General features: G+C 31.9%; 1 protein-coding gene across 1 annotated transcript in view; it reads right to left on the reverse strand.

The window, feature by feature from the left end:
- The window catches only part of LOC143915892 (cytochrome b5 reductase 4), a 50,187-nt gene extending 33,312 nt beyond the window's left edge, over positions 1 to 16,875 (reverse strand). The window contains exon 1 of the mRNA XM_077436714.1: positions 16,731 to 16,875. Within this exon, the coding sequence (XP_077292840.1) occupies positions 16,731 to 16,875 (145 nt within the window). The remainder of the gene's footprint in view (positions 1 to 16,730) is intronic.
- Positions 16,876 to 17,107: the final 232 nt, after the last annotated feature.

The following is a 17,107-nucleotide window of genomic DNA, read 5'->3' on the forward strand; positions in this document are numbered from 1 at the left end:
ATCGCGATGAATTGTGTAACTTCGAAAGTTATTATTAAACTTCGACTTCGGCGTGTACTTTGAAAAGTGTCGTTGTGAGGACGAAGTTTAAAATCAAACCCAGAATAATTCAAGAAAGAAACTCTGACGTGGACTTAATAAATTCAAGCCAAGTATAGATGGTGTCAATCATAAAGATCAAAGATTAAAATATAGTTTCACTATAAGATACTAAAGATATCTTATACTCATTAAACTTAACAGCTCCTAGATTAATCCTTCTAGAACCTGTTATGAAGACGACATTACGTTCGGATAATAATATCTGGAATTGACTTCATAATTCAATACATTCGAAATATAGAAGATTTTTATAGCAAAATTCAAAATGAAATAATTTGTAAAGGTATATAATATGTACATATGTACATATGTATAAACCATATTTGCTTTTATAAAGTAGAATAACAGAACCGAGTGGACGACTTAAGGTACACATTGTTTCCAGATATCCATTGGGATTCATAAAAATCCGCCGGATATACAAAAGTGTTTGTCTTATCCACAAGAAAGGATAAAAATGTATGAAAAAGGAAAAATAACAAGGAATAACCGAGATTACCTTTCAAATGCGAAGGACGATAACACGTTAACCTTTTCGCTCTGTCAGTTAAATCGAATACTCGTATACAAAAACACTCTATATGTATAGTACAATATATGTATAACAGTTCAAAATCGCCATTTGATTCGAAAATGTTACATAAATATATACATACTAGTTGTTTTACCCGGCTTCGCTCAGTATTTGTAATATAAACAGCGTAAACATGGCGAATCTAATAGTAAATATTAATTTGTTTTTTTTTATTAAATTGACTGTCGCGAACAAACATACATATGTATATACTAAGTCTCTTTCGAAATTATATGTATACCAGAATCCGGCGCCCCCAGTACCGGAGGCGAATTTTTCGTCTTGGAAACTTTGACTTGTTTTCGTTTCCCACCCAACTATAGTTACAAAGTCTCATTCGAAATTATATATTGGATTTAAATCGAAAAAAAATCGACTCGTCGTCATAGAAATTTTGACTTGTTTAAGAAATTCCCAACCAATGATATATATTTTATTTTATTTTATTGTTACAAATCAATATACACTCGCCATTACAGACTTGCTCCAATGCGACGGGTGTACGTTAACGAAATACAGAATACATAAACAATCAGAAATCAGAAATACAGAAATACATACATATACAATCAGAATATATAGCATATAACAATAAATCAGAAATAATAATCATAGAGACATATATGGATTATTTTTAGATTTTTTTTTGTAATATACAATTTTTATACATATGTATAATAAATACGAAATTATAGAGATGTCTATAGAGATATCTATAGATTTCAGATTACTGTGTATAATTATTACAAATTATACACAGGCAGATTTTGTGACAGCAGGATTAGATCTAATACCAATTTTCAGGAACCGTTTCAGCAATGATCAGATAAAATTGGCAAACTCTGATAGAGAAACGATCGATTTGGAGTCACAAAACCCCCAAATCTAACCAGCAGTGGCGAGGACTCGAACCTTTAACCTCAGTGATGCTAAATATATACGCTACCCCTAAGCCAAACTGCTGGCTATATGTATATATATATACATACATACATACATACAAAGTCTATTTCGAAATTATATATTAGATAATATACAGATAAAAACAGAAGAGATGTACATACATATGTATATTTGTATTTTCGCAAGAACAGAAATGGAGATTTAAAAAAATAAATATATATTGCAATTATTAGAAGTCCATAATTCCAATAAATCGATATCCTCCCCCCAGTTTCTCACATTTTGATTTTTTTGAATATAATTAAATGCTACCTACGTACATAATGTATTTCTCGAATATTCGCTGTGTATCAAAAAAATTGTCGATTGTCCATAGATGTCTCTATTGTAATTTATGTCCTGTTATGTTTAAAAAATTGTTAGTACAAAAATAATCTAGCCATATGTGTCAATTCCTGTCATGGCACATATGATATACATAAAATATACAATATGATATACAAAAAAGCAGAACCTTAGAGTCATTCCAAGGCGGATATCATTCTCACAATGACCATTGAGCGCGGCGCGTACTAAATTCGCCTCTCGGTACAAGGGACTTCGTATTTGTTGATCAACGTATTTATTTCGTAATGACATAATTCGAATCATATAGGATTTGATGACGAATACATAAAATATGAATACCCTGCATTCAGTATATTTGGAGAATTTAAATAAAATATTAGTCCTGGTCACTCGCTATCCATCACAGTGCAGCAAGTGACTCGCTAACCATCACAGTTAACCTACATAGATCTGGAAAAATTAGAGTATTGTAGCTTTTTAATAAATTTACAACATTGTGATACAGCACGACATAATTATCAGAGTATACATACATAGATACATATACTATAATAATATTCAACATACATATAAGCAGTCTTAAATCCGATAATTAATTTCTAAGCACCATAATCCCATATAGTGGAAGACTGGATCAATAAAGGATTATAGACCCTTTAGTGGCACTGGTGATTTATGTCAACGTTTTTCTTGTTATTAAACGTTAAATATCTCGTTCAGGGATCCAATATAGCATACACAGGTTAAGGGTGGAATTTTATAAGGGTCGAGTCCCCGGTGGCCTATTGTGTAATCTCCGTTTATTAAACTGAAGCGACTCCACTATATTAGCATATTCACGTATTGAACCGTGCTCTACCTTTGCACAATATTTTCGTATACTAGTATTACAAGAATATGCGTATAGGGAGTACAAAAAGTTCTTGGATACTGATTTTATTATTATATAATGAAACAGTATTATCAAAGAATTCAGGCGTTTTAATGAGAGTCCCTCGATTCTGACCTCCAAGCCTTTCTCAAACCCATTTCGGTCAAATTAAAGGTGTGAGATAGTATAATAAATTTAGCATTTGTATTGAATGCTATAGATTTGCATAGTTGTGTATATATTATAAATACATATATTTATTTATATGCACACAACATAGCGGATACATTCATTTTTAAATACACAAATGAGACCTGTTTTATTACTATTGGTGATATTTTCTGTAACTTGTAAACGTATATGCAAATCTAATATATGTATAATTTCGAAAGAGACTTTGTATATATGTATGTAACCTTTGTTCGTTGGTTCGTAGACGACACAATTTATTTATTTATTTTTTCGATTCATAGGCGCCGATTCAATCTTTTTCGATTCAAAGGATTCAAAGTCCCGGGGGGCGAAGGCGCTGAGGGCGCAGGCGCTGGATTCTGGTATACATATCATTTCGAAAGAAAAAGTAAATATGTTTGTTTGTTCGTCAATTTAATAAAAAAAAAACAAATGAGTATTCAAATAAATTTATATAAAATAAAATTATTCAAATGAATTTATGTACATATATAAAATAAAACTATTCAAATAAATTTAATAAAATATTTACTATTAGATAAGTCATGTTTAAGCGATTTATATTACAAATACCGAGCGAAGCCGGGTAAAAACACTAGTATAATACAATATATGTATAGTAAAATGTTTATTGTGGAGGATTTCAATATTAAAATAAAATATCGATTTGTGATTGAAATATGATTGACTGTGCGAATGTCTTATCTATGTTATATTATTTATAAAACCAGCGGCGTAGACTAGTGGTTAGCATGTTATGCCTTCGAGCAGAATGGTCACGGGTTCAAGTCCCACTAGAGTCCCGCTGCTGACCAGACCTTGGTTTGTGACTCCAGTTCGATCCAAGCTACGAGTGCACTTATACAATCAATATACATGAGCATTTTATACAATGCGAATTCATAAAAACATCCACATATATGGAGAAATTTTTTGCAGCAATCAATAATCAAATTGGCGAACCTTAAGACGCTGAATAACTTGAGATGCCAATTTTTCTGATTTTCATTGAAACGGTTCCTTTAATATTAGACTCAACCATCTGTATCATTTTTAACATTTTGCACATACATTTGGAAATTTGATTTAAATATAAAATAAATTTTCTCCTCTCAATACTTTAAAATGTGAAATAAGAATATAAATATGCATTTCATATACCAAAAAAGTTTCATCAGAAGTTCGTTTTCGGAATAATTTTTAAATTGTCAATTCGAGGCATTTTTACAGACCTCTTTTATGTTTTACCATGAAAACTAAAATAATATTGAATATACATAATAATCTGAACCAAAACCTAACGTATGCATGTAATTTATTTATTAATTTAACATTCCATAATATTTGGCTATATATTTTATATTACTATATATGATGTACAAATTCTTGTTTGAAAATGTCATGATTTTATAAATAAGTAAAGATTTTCTGACGACAGCCTTATGATCAAATTTTTATCTTTCAGAATAAAAGCATATCCGAAAAAAATTTAAAAGATATCTTAACACAAAAATTTCACAATTTTGTTTTGCTCTTTTTCAACCGCCGATCGAGTCGAATTTTTTTAATATCCATGGTTTTTCTACATCTCCAAAATAAGAAATTTATCAAAGGACTTATTTATAAATAAAAAAAAAATGAAAATCTTTCTGAAAAACTGGCAATCACACTATATAAAATTGGCCAGGAAGGCGCATTGGGTTTACCTGTTAGACCTTCTTGATATAAATCTCATCATCATCATCATCATCATCTACAGCCGCTAACCATCCACTGCTGGATGAAGGCTTCTCCAGCACGCTTCCACTCGTCACTGTTTTGAGCAACTCTCATCCATCTCACCCTACACATTTTCCTTATTTCGTCTACCCGTTTAACCCTTTAGCTTTCTCTCGGGTACCATTCTAGAACTTCTTTTATTCACCTTTCGTCCATTTACTTCTAGCCACGTGGCCCGCCCATTCACATTTAAATATATTTACTCTACTATACAGACACCGGTGATCTAACGTTGGATGGAGAGGTGTTAGAAAGAGTAAAAAGATTCAAATACTTGGGTACCTGGCTGAATGAAGAGATGGACCAAGATGAAGATCTAAGAATCCACATCGAGATGGCTAGAACAGCATTTATCAAAATGAAGGCGGCGCTTACAAACAATCATCTCAATATTCGTACGCGGTTGAGATTCGCGAAGTGCTACGTCTGCAAAGTATAACTACACGGATGTGAGACGTAGACTCTGAAGACCAAGATGATCAGCCGCATCTAAGGTTTTGAGATGTGGGTCTACAGGCGAATGCTGAAATGAAGCTATCCTCGGCACGATGGGGAGAGACAGGGATCTTGTTTCTGTCATCAAGCAGAGAAAGATGGAGTACCTCAGACACATGATACGGGGTCCAAAATACGAATTTCTCCATTTGCTAACCATGGGGAAAATAAAAGGGAAGAAATGGATTGGCAGGAAAAAGTTGTCTTGGCTTCGAAACATGCGCATGTGGACCGATATGAGCGCCGAAGACCTGTTCCGAGCCGCTGAAGACCGATGCGGATATCTTCAAATAATCGACAACGTCCGGATGCAGACAGGACATTAAGAAGAAGAAGAAGACTACTATGTCCACTAACCTTGTCATAGTTCTCACCCACGTGTTTTACGTCCTGTCTTTCCTCGGTATGCCGAGCATACAGCGTTCCATACTTCTTTGAGTGCATTGGACTTAATGTAGCATCTTGGCATTCAATGTCCAAGTTTCACTGACAAAACGCATCGATCGAAGAACTTTTTCTTCAGGCAGAGTAGCATTTTCGATTTAAAAATAACATTCATTCGTCCAAATACATTCAATCCGAATTGTATACATATCTTGATATATGTATTTGTATTAGTAAATAAATAATAAATTTGTATGATGCGAAACGTAAAATGTAAAAAAAAATATCTACTTAAGTATTCATTTCACCCTCCCTACAAAAACGATCACTATTTTAAAATGAAAACCGCCAAATTCAATTTGGAAATGCGGAATTGATACAAAAATATACTTTGCTAAATTATACTACGACAACGATAAGTATTATTAGATTCGGCCGGCACATAAACTGATTGGAAGGAATAATTGAATTCGGCCGAAAATTCGTTCGTTCGCTTTATTCAATTATTTCTCGCGATCTTTGTACATCTCTGTGTAGGTACATATATAAATGTACGACGACAAGAAAAAAATTCTATCGCATAAAATTTAGCACGTGGCCCTTTATATACCTACATAATCTAAGTATACAGATTATGCAGGATTCTCCTAAATTGTTTTATTAGATCGGATTATTCGGGCTACACTCGCAGCGTATCGCACGAGTCTAGTTTGTTTGTGTAATGATTCTACATAAATGTTTGAAACTATAAATAAAAAAATAATATATATATATATATATATATATATATATATATATATATGTGTATATATACGAATGAAGGTTACATATGTATATGCAAAGTCTCTTTCCAAATTCTATATAAGATTTATGTACGTATTCTTAAAAATATTAATTTGCTGACAAGTCGGCAGACATGTCTACGGCAATTTTCCTGTCGTAGCAATTATTCTCAACGATAAACAACTTCTGCCAACAGATAAATTACCCCACAATACAATCGGTCTGATGATCCTATGTGTAATAGTAATTTTTATTTTATTTCATAGAACATGAACAAGACTTTACAGATCGCTTCAAAGCCACGAGTGCACTTATACAACAACCAATACAATCAATATACATATGCATTTTATACAATGTGAATTAATACAAACATCCACAGTGACTTCTATTGAGAAATTTTTGCAGCATTTTATAATCAAATTGGCGAATTTCAAGATGTTGAATAACTTTGAGATTAGCAAGAGAGCTAGGAAAGGAGATGCTAATTTTACAGGAACCGTTTCAATAAAAATCAGAAAAAATGGCACCCATCCACTTTGCCCTAGAGTTCTCAGAACTGACAGCGCGAAAGCGTGGGACTGCATATATAGTACGTGACTATAACAATAGGTAAACAAACGCGTCGAGGAAGATGCAATGACCGACCTGCCTTTTATAAGCAGGTACTTAGGCCATATGAAGACATTCTGTACGGAGCACTGGCAGTGCGTGGATCTCCTTAATCACCCAATAAATGCTGTGAAACGACTTTGGCCTTTTATTTGGATCTTCCACCCACCCCTACGCAACACTATTTTATATCGGCTACTCTACATATGTACATAGTTTAAATTTCTATCCCATCCATATACCAAACAGATAATATGTTGGTGCATTCTATGCCAAAGTTTCACAAGCATGCCCAACTACTGGCAAAAGTCTGAGTTTTGAACTCAAAACTCACAGAATTCATAATTAATTACATTGGTTAAATTGAGCTTTAGAAAGTCTGAAATGGCAGTCAGTAATAAAATATTTAGGAGTAACGTTCGATAAAATAATGAGATGGGCACCTCACATTGAGGCAGCGAAATGCAAGGCGATACGGGGTATATCCTCAATATATCCAATATTTAATCGCCATAGTTCTTTATCAACTCAAAATAAAATAAAATTATATCGCGCGCTCATATTACCATTATTAACCTATGCTTCACCTGTATGGAATAACGCCTCGAATACTAATCTTTCCAAGCTCCAAGTAATACAAAATAAATCCCTAAAAATAATATATAATACAACCCATATATACTAACTTGAAAAAACTGCATGCCATATATAATACTCTGTTTGTTACAGACATTAATAACAAACTAACCAGTAGATTCTATGACAGAATCACTAATAACCATACTAACACACTTGTGAAGAGTCTCGGTGATTACAACAAAATGTCTATACCCTTCAGGTATAAACACAGATTACCTAAACACAATCTGCTTTAGGTCATCGACTATAGAGAGTCTTTAATGAATATTACGTATTAGATGTATTATGAGCATTTATAAGAATTGTAAATAGGTTTTTGAGCTCTTTTTCCTATTATGCTGTACATTAACATTATAATAATATAATACTATGATTACTAACCAAATTAAATTAAATTGTAAAATAGAAAATGATCAGTAGATCAGTATCTATTAAAATAGATATAAGATTTATTGTGAACATAATTTCGTAATAATAAAAAGCATTTGAAATTGAGCTTCCCGAGTAACATAATAATCAGCCAACTAGTACAATAAGTTGCGTCTGGTATTGTACGTTTGATTCCACAAACGGTTTTGAAAATGAAAAGCCAAGAAGAGGAAGAGGAGGTTTGGAAGGGGGTGGATGTTGATTGTGTAGCTTCTTATTATATGACGGCGCCAGTACAAACATTGCTATAGTAATTACAACAGTTTGCCTTTGTTGTATATTGAGTTTGCTCGGAGATCGTATACGTGGGTACATACCATCGTACATAGATAGGTATATTTAGCAACTAACGAAGGTCGGTCAACAATGGGTTTAGCTCGGTTCTCTCTGAACCGATAGGTACGAACTGAAAATGATCGATTCAATATCCAGTGCTGTACGAACGGTCAGTTTAGCAACGAATTAATTGGATGTATGTATATATGGATCAGTTTGTTCATTGAAAGTTTGCGTCTGAAATGCTTACAATTTATTTGTTGTTTTTTTTGTCCACTTTTCTTCATTTCGAGATATATTTCGAAAAACATCAAATATAATGTTTTGCGTTTAACAATATTGAAAATAATGGTGGTCTGTAATACGTTTATTCTGCTTTTCCGAGATTCTGAACATATAAAATTAAAAGAAGTGATAACAATTTGAGAATTTATTCAAACGGAAATAGGGTTTTTGGAATTGAAAATTAGACTTTGTCCACTTTAAAATAAATAATGGCTTATAAGTATGTACATATAACAAATGTACAATATTTCTATCTCAAAACGCTATATTGTGTTTTATGTCTCCTGGAAAAGTATTAAATATAACTAACATTTACAATTTTCGGTGACTAATACAGTTTCAATGTAGACATATTGTTCTTTTATATTTAAAACCTGCCAATAGATTGAATTAAATATGAATTTGTGAGATAAAAACACTATACATAAGTACATATGTATGTATGTTTAGAGTCACAAAATAGTGCACTGGCAGAACTATTGCATACCATGAGAGAAGCCATGGGTTCAAGTCCCGGCCAAATACGCTGCTGGTGAGATCTTATGATTTAAAACACAGATCGACCGTTTCCTGTTAGAATTTTCCGACTTTTACAAAGCTCTTCAAAGATTTACTTCGCAAACGATTCAATATCTTTTCCTATAGTCTTCCGATCGTTTTGAAAATTTGCCATTTTGCGCGGTTTGGTTTACGATGGAAATTTAGATCGATTCTGATAGTTCGGTGGTGAAAAATATTCGCAATAGACACGTTTAAAAATGCTAAAATTTTGACCATCTTGCTTTTAATGGTAAGTAGGCATATATTTTTCTTCCGATATCCGACACCATCTCGTTTTGTTAGATTTGAATTGCTTAAACGCCAATAACTTTATCTTTTTCACACTATATCTTATAAAATTTGCATTAACGGCTCTCATTATCTCTCATATATATTTATGTTTACTTCACTCATACATATGTAAGTTATTCTAGCTTAATTGTTGTAATGAATCCAATAAATCGATATCCTCCCCCCCTAGTTTCTCGCAAATTCGAATTATTGACATTTTAAATTTGTAGCATCATATAAAAATATATTACCTACATAATGTATTTGTCGCAATTTTTTTTTGCTTTGTATCAAAAATACTTATGATTGTCCAAAGATGTCTCTATTGTATTCTACTCTGTTTTGTTTGAAAAATTGTCAGTACTTGTGTATATACAAAAATAATCTAACCGTATGTGTCGCCTTCAGGTAATTCCTGTCATGGCAAATATGATGTATGTATGTATGTATATAAAATAAAATGTATATATTTATTTGTTTCCATAAACAATTATGTACATACATAGAAAAATATAGTTTCGTTTTCATACTATACAATGTACGAATTGTCAAAACGATGTATCAGTTCTGGACTTTTTTAACATGTAACAAAATTTTAACATTGTGCAACTTATCTTTTGCCCCGATATAACCAACCAGCCACCATTCAAATATGGTAGGCGACGACCTCTGCTATCGATCATATCCAATCCTCACTTCTACGGTCTTTCAGATTACTTTAAACCCCATCGGCAATAAATATAGCCAAGTGGGATGCTCGAGACGTGCGGTCGTGTATTTTGCGAGACGATTTTCGCACTCGGATTAATTAATGTTCACTGATACGTAATGACGCGTCGCGGTTAAGGGGTTAAAACGAGACAACTTCAGAGAGTATCGACTAAAAATAGTCTCATACGAGTGACACGGCAGACTCTCGACACACTGGACAGATCAATAAAGACCACTCTAACAGCTCGCTGTAAGGGTTTACGTACGTCGCTTTCGACCCCAATATTTTCTCGTTATAGCGAGTGAGATTACAGCCTTAATTTTTACCGTTCTTTTTTCTATATGTAACGAAAAATTTATTGTCTATTAGTATACAGTTAATACTCATCATTTTGAACTGGGCAACGATAAGGTGAACATTAACGGGGAGATTTATTTTACAGACAAGTTTTTAGGAATTTGTCTGTCGTAGACGATGAAAAAAGATGCCAAATAAAAAATGTATACATACATACATATAAACAAAATGTATTTTCAGTTATGATATATTCCAACTGGTGTTTTAGGTCATTCATATTCGAATACAATTCAACTAGTAAATTATATCTCTACAAGCGCAAATACACTTTCAAAAATGTCAGCAAGTTGTAATAAAACAGTTAAGTTTTGACAGCTTTGATGGTTTTTACGAATGCTTTCGAATTCAATTATGTGTTTATATTTTTGTTAGATATTACGAATAAAGGTAATGAGTATCGTATTACGATAACTCCAAAAATGTGTTCAAAACAAAAATGTGACTTTCCAACTCAATTTATTAGTCGAATGACATTTTCACGAAAACCTAAAACCTCCATCTTGTTTATAGTTGAACTGTATTTTCAGTTGTAACATATTTTGACCATTTGGAATTTAATTTAATATAAATCAATTTACGTGGGTTAGACGGAATACATATGTACATTCCAACTAGTCAAAATATATGACAACTGAAAAGACACTTCGACTATAACGGTAGTTGATACCAGGTTAGATGGAATATATTCCAACTAGTCAAAAAATATTACAACTAGAAGATGCACTTCAACTGTAATGAATCATACAGATTACGATATGATAAACTTAAAATTGCCAATTGAAAGATTGAGAGTCTGTTTGAAGACAAATTGACAAATATTGTATTGTATTAATTGTTATTTTTTAATGCTTTAAAATATTTAAACTTAAAAAATTAAAAGAAACAGTATATTTTTGAATTTTAAAATCCGTTAGATAATTAGTTATATGTATGTATTTTGAAGCAATAAAAAGCACAATCAAGAAAAAAAAAAAGTAATTAACAATTGATTCTAATACTCACTTTTAGCACAATACATGTACAAACATATATTTTTAGTTAAATGACTGCAAAAGCCATTGTATGTCATCTCATAGAATGTCAGCTCAAAACTGAAAACACCATTTTGATCCGAATATAACATTTCATAAAAGAATATTTCGTTCGACAAAATATATTACTAAGAACTTGTTTCTCGACGAATATAAAGTAGCATTTCAAGTTACGACAAATTTCATATCCAGAACTCCTACGAGAGACTTGTCTGTAAAAAAATTGTATTCATCAATGAGCACTTTTAGTGCTTCAATGAACAGCACGCTATCGTTGGAAGAGAATGGCCAAAAATGCCATTAGGATAATCGCTTTCGACTTTCGAAGAATCCATTTTTACCCGTCACCAAAGTCTCATCGAGCGGCCGTATTTGAAAAATTCGACAATTAAGTTTTGCTAAATTGGAAAAATAATTGGAAAACAGAAACAGGACGGACGCACCCGGCCGGAAAACTCAACCCTCATTTAGTTTTCCGTTTCGATTGATTGGTCGCGAGGATTCAACTCGGCAAGCCATTATCTCGTTAAGGGTTAATTGAACGACTGGAACACGCTGTCAAATACAATAACGACCCTTATATGCATACATGTGTATATTCCGGTAAACATATACATATATACATATGTAATCAGCAAATGCATGTATAGATAAATCATCAATTGTATGCACACACAATTGAAATGTACATAAGGTTCATCCACTATACAGAATTATTCGATGAATATTGTATATTCATAGGTACACATGTATGTATGTACGTATATGTACATGTATGTAGTATAGATTACTTAAACACAATCTGCTTTAGATCATCGACTTTAGAGAGCCTTTAATTAATATTATGTATTAGATATACTATGAGCATTCATAATAATTGTAAATAGGTTTTTGAGTTATTTTTCCTATTATGCTGTGCATTAACATTATAATAATATAACACTGTTACGTACACCGCCGAGTAGTTGTAATCGGATTAGGCCGAGTAGCATCCCAGAGACTGTGTGACCGTTATAATTGGTTTCAAGGATTATATCTAGACTCTAAGTGCATGTAGGCTAAACAATGGCTGTTATTGGTCCCTTCTCAGAAGTGACCGATACCTTGGTACCGTGGGACCAAACGTCGTGGGAATACATATCCGAGTACGTGACCATAACAATAGGTAAACAAATCAGACGTCGAAGATGTACTGAGAGACCTGCCCCTTATAAGGCGGTACTTAGGCGATATCAAGACATTCTGGACTGAGCACTGCCAGTCTGTGAATCTCCTTAATTATCAATAAATGCTGTGACACGACTTTGGCCTTTTACTTGGATCCTCCACCCACCCCTACGCAACAATACTATGATGACTAACAAAATTAAATTAAAATTGTAAAATAGAAAATGATCAGTAGATCAGTAGCTATTAAAATAGATATAAGATGTATTGTGAACATAATTTAGTAATAATAAAAAGTATTTAAAAATCAAAATCAAAATGCTAATAGCTCGAATTTTGTAGTATACATTCGTAATCAAATCTTGGTAAATATAAGAATAAGAAATTATTTGTATAAGTATTATATTACGCGCATTTATCAGTCACGCTGATATACATCATAGTTCGTTTATACCAGTACAGCTCAAACCGGTAGCTGCACGTAAACAGCAGTACAAAAAAAATTCTTTAGTACATTCTATATGGGCACATTCATATTATCCGTATGTGGCGTATCTGAAACACCAGTAACTGACATGATCTATTCATATTATACAGCAGAACATGTCACCGAAGCGTATCAAGCAGAATCGGTTTTCTTTGGCCGTTGTGGAAATATTCACGCATGACTTCACAGTGGCGAGTGCACCCGTACTAACAAAAATGCTGTCATGTGCATATGAATATTTTCGGAAACGTCATATTGTGACAATATTAACTTGACGATATGATGCAATCAATATTGCTTCGTATCGTAGCGCTCTATAATGTATGTATATGTTTGCCGATTTGCCTTACACTCGTTCAACACAAGTGGGAATGTGCTGAAATCGCGCAGTGCTGTATATTATGAACAGCAGTCTTTTTCGTGCAATGTTATGCCGAGATGTGCAGAGCTGGATTTTTACAACTGTAAATTTGCACACAATCGCCAAGCCGATTTTATTTATTAATTTTATTCGACGCGTCACCCATTGAAATGTCAACGGGCAAAATACTTGCACATATGTACGTTTATTCGTTTTATATTTACTGGTAAATTTAAAAAGATTTATCGTTTGCTTATAAACGTTTATTCAAACAGTGAACATTTTAACTAATAATAATTAATCCTGTGAAGGAAATTTTATGAAAATATGAGTCACAAAGAAAATTCTCATGGTCAAATATTTAATTCACATTACATTTTAATTATTATGTATATAGTGAGCGTCAATCGTGAAGGCGAGCAAATTCAAAGGTGTCCTTTTGTGAAGGGTTCATTATCCTATGTATGTAGTATGAAACGCAAAACCGTTGTTTCTCAAAGTTTGCCGAAAGAATTATTATAAAAATATATTATATTTACATTTTTATAATATTTTTTAATTTAATTTAAGTATCTACAATAGAAATCAAAATAATTGTCTTGAAAGAAAATATGTATGTGTATTGAAATTTAATTTTATCCGTTTATATTTGATTTTGAATGGCTGCAGGGTCGACTTAGTGAACAATGTTCAATATAAATCTTTTTGTTTTATTCAGATATGGAACCGCATTCGCCACTAATGTTCAATAAGTAAGCTCTTAAGCAGATTTCAAAGAGGCTTTAACAAGCAAACGCCCGGGACGAAACAGCTTGGTCTAATTATTATTTAATTTTCTTAAATACTCTACCTAAAATGTTGCGAAGCACTTCGCCTTTGCGACGACGTAATTGACATTCCCTTCCCAGTCTCACACCCCCCCATTGTGTCATTCTACCCCATCCCACCCCCTTTCCCTCCGTACTTTGTGTATTTATTATTTTAGAGGAAACAAAAGCGAATTAATCACTCAAGATAATAAATAGCAATTGAGTGTGTAAATCAAAATGCTTACCATTCCATTCAGTGTAATGGAATGTTTTTATTCATTTTTTTGTTTTGTTTTTATATGAAAAGTGCAACCCTTTTACTTTACTTTGACAAGCGTTGATTTACACCTTATTTTGCATTTTTAGCTTCTCTTCGTCGAGTGAAGAACATCGTCAAAGGAGAGGACATATTAAAATTTTCTTTTGACATAAAGTGACGAATATACAAAGTAAAACAATAGACTTTGAGACGAAATAAAATTTTAAATGTAAAATACACAATGTAAAAAATATGAATTTATTGAAATAAGTGTCTTGGCAAAAGTGGCTCGTTAATTCCGTAAGCATGTTATCTAATATATAATTTCGAAAGAGACTTTGTATATATGTATGTATATTTATTTATTTATTATTTATTTGGAAAATTTACAGTTCATTACGTTACATAGATTGATAATAAAAAAAAACATAATTATTTTAAATAAACCATTAATAATTTTCGCATATAGGTAAAAAAAAAGAAAAGCTTGAACATTTAAAATAAAAAACAAAAATAGTAATACAGTAAGATAATTAGAGAAAACAAAAAGAAAAAAATAGAAATAGCAGTATAATAAAAATATCAAAATAATAAGAATAATAAAACGATAATAATATGATAAAAATTATGAAATAATAAAAAATAATATATTATATAACAAAGAACAAAAAGACAAAATAAATACATCAAAATAAAACTTCATAATCACAATTGTAAATTTTCAATAAAGTTAATCATTGAAAAACAAATTTGCAATAATCACTCTAGCTTGTATAGCATTAATATTAAATAAGTCAAACATAGTATATATGTAACCTTGGTTCGTTGGTTCGTAAACAACACATTCGATTTATTTCTTTTTCGATTCATAGACACCGATTCGATTTTTTTTCGATTCAAAGGATTCGAAAGGCCCGGGGGCAAAGTCCCCGAAGTCCCAAGGGGCGCCGGGGGGGCCGCCGGATTCTGGTATACATATAATTTTGAAAGAGACTTAGTATATATGTTTGTTTGTTCGTGACAGTTAATTTAATAAAAAAAACAAATGAGTATATTCAAATACATTTATATAAAATAAAACTATTCAAATAAATTTAATAAAATGTTCACGATTAGATTAGTCATGTTAAAGCGGTTTATATTACAAATACCGAGCGAAGCCAGGTAAAACCACTAGTAACTTATAATGATCAAAATCATCTTTTTTCGGGCATTTAATTTTGATTCTTCAATGGAAATCACAACTCAACAACTTATTTGTCTGCTTAGAAGCTATACCAATTGTCCAAATTGCCAAATTGAACAATTTTTTTTTTTACCTACAAAAGTATCCAACTCTTGAGAAGTCAAAATTTATAACACATAAATTCAACTGTAGTAACTATGAAAATAAATGGTAAATATATTTATATTATATAATAAATAAACGTTTTAAATTAAATTGATTATATAATAAATAAACGTTGTTATAGTTGTTTCGATGTAGCGTGAGAGCATGCTGTCGCATTTGTGCAATGTGTTATAACATTGTATGGTCTTAAAATAATTTCTTTATTTTTAATAAGTTATTTCTTATGTAATTATATAACATTATTTTAATAAATTTATTGGAAAAATTTATTTTGAAAAAAAAAATTCCAAATTCTGACACTTCCAAAATCACTTCCAATTTATCTAATTTTATTTCATCATCTGATAAAAAATTCTGACGCTAAGAACAAAAAAAATTGTTAAAAAATACAGACTCAATACTAATCTAGATTTGTGAAGTGAATATTTTGCCTATACAAGGCATAAAAAAACAGAAACCAACAAATTTTTTTTCTGAAAATTATAAGTATTTAAAAAGATCAAAGAAAAAAAACAAAATATGTACAAAATATTATTTTTTCATTGCTACATTTACCCTGTATAAATATTTACACATAAAAACGAATAAATAATTAAATCACTTCTGAAAAGATTTTTCGTATGATCAACTTTTTTACTATTGAAAAAAAAATACAAATAAGTAAAATACAAAAGTATCAAATCATCATTATACCATTTCCATATTCAGGAGCTTCTGAAACGTGAATTTCAGGCGGTTTCTTCGCAGGCTGTTTTTCAGGGGAGGCTTCCGGGGTGTCTTTGGCCTCTAGCGACCCGCACTTTCGGGAGCCCTTCCACGGCCAACAACACAGCGGCATCACACTTTGACGAGCGCTGACGACTCATTTGAGAACAACGCACGACCACATACTCGTTACAGTCGTCAATTATCACTCGTAAAACAATCACCAGTATTCACATTCACCGCGAGTTTGCTCCGTCTTGCCAGGTTACACATCGTTTCACATTTATAACGAGCGGATTATTATTATTTTTATTATTATTAAAATCTGCTGTGGAAAGCAAATAAGCGAAGGAAAAATTAATTGA

This window comes from Arctopsyche grandis, chromosome 8, assembly GCF_051622035.1.
Source record: "Arctopsyche grandis isolate Sample6627 chromosome 8, ASM5162203v2, whole genome shotgun sequence".
Classification (NCBI taxonomy): domain Eukaryota; kingdom Metazoa; phylum Arthropoda; class Insecta; order Trichoptera; family Hydropsychidae; genus Arctopsyche; species Arctopsyche grandis.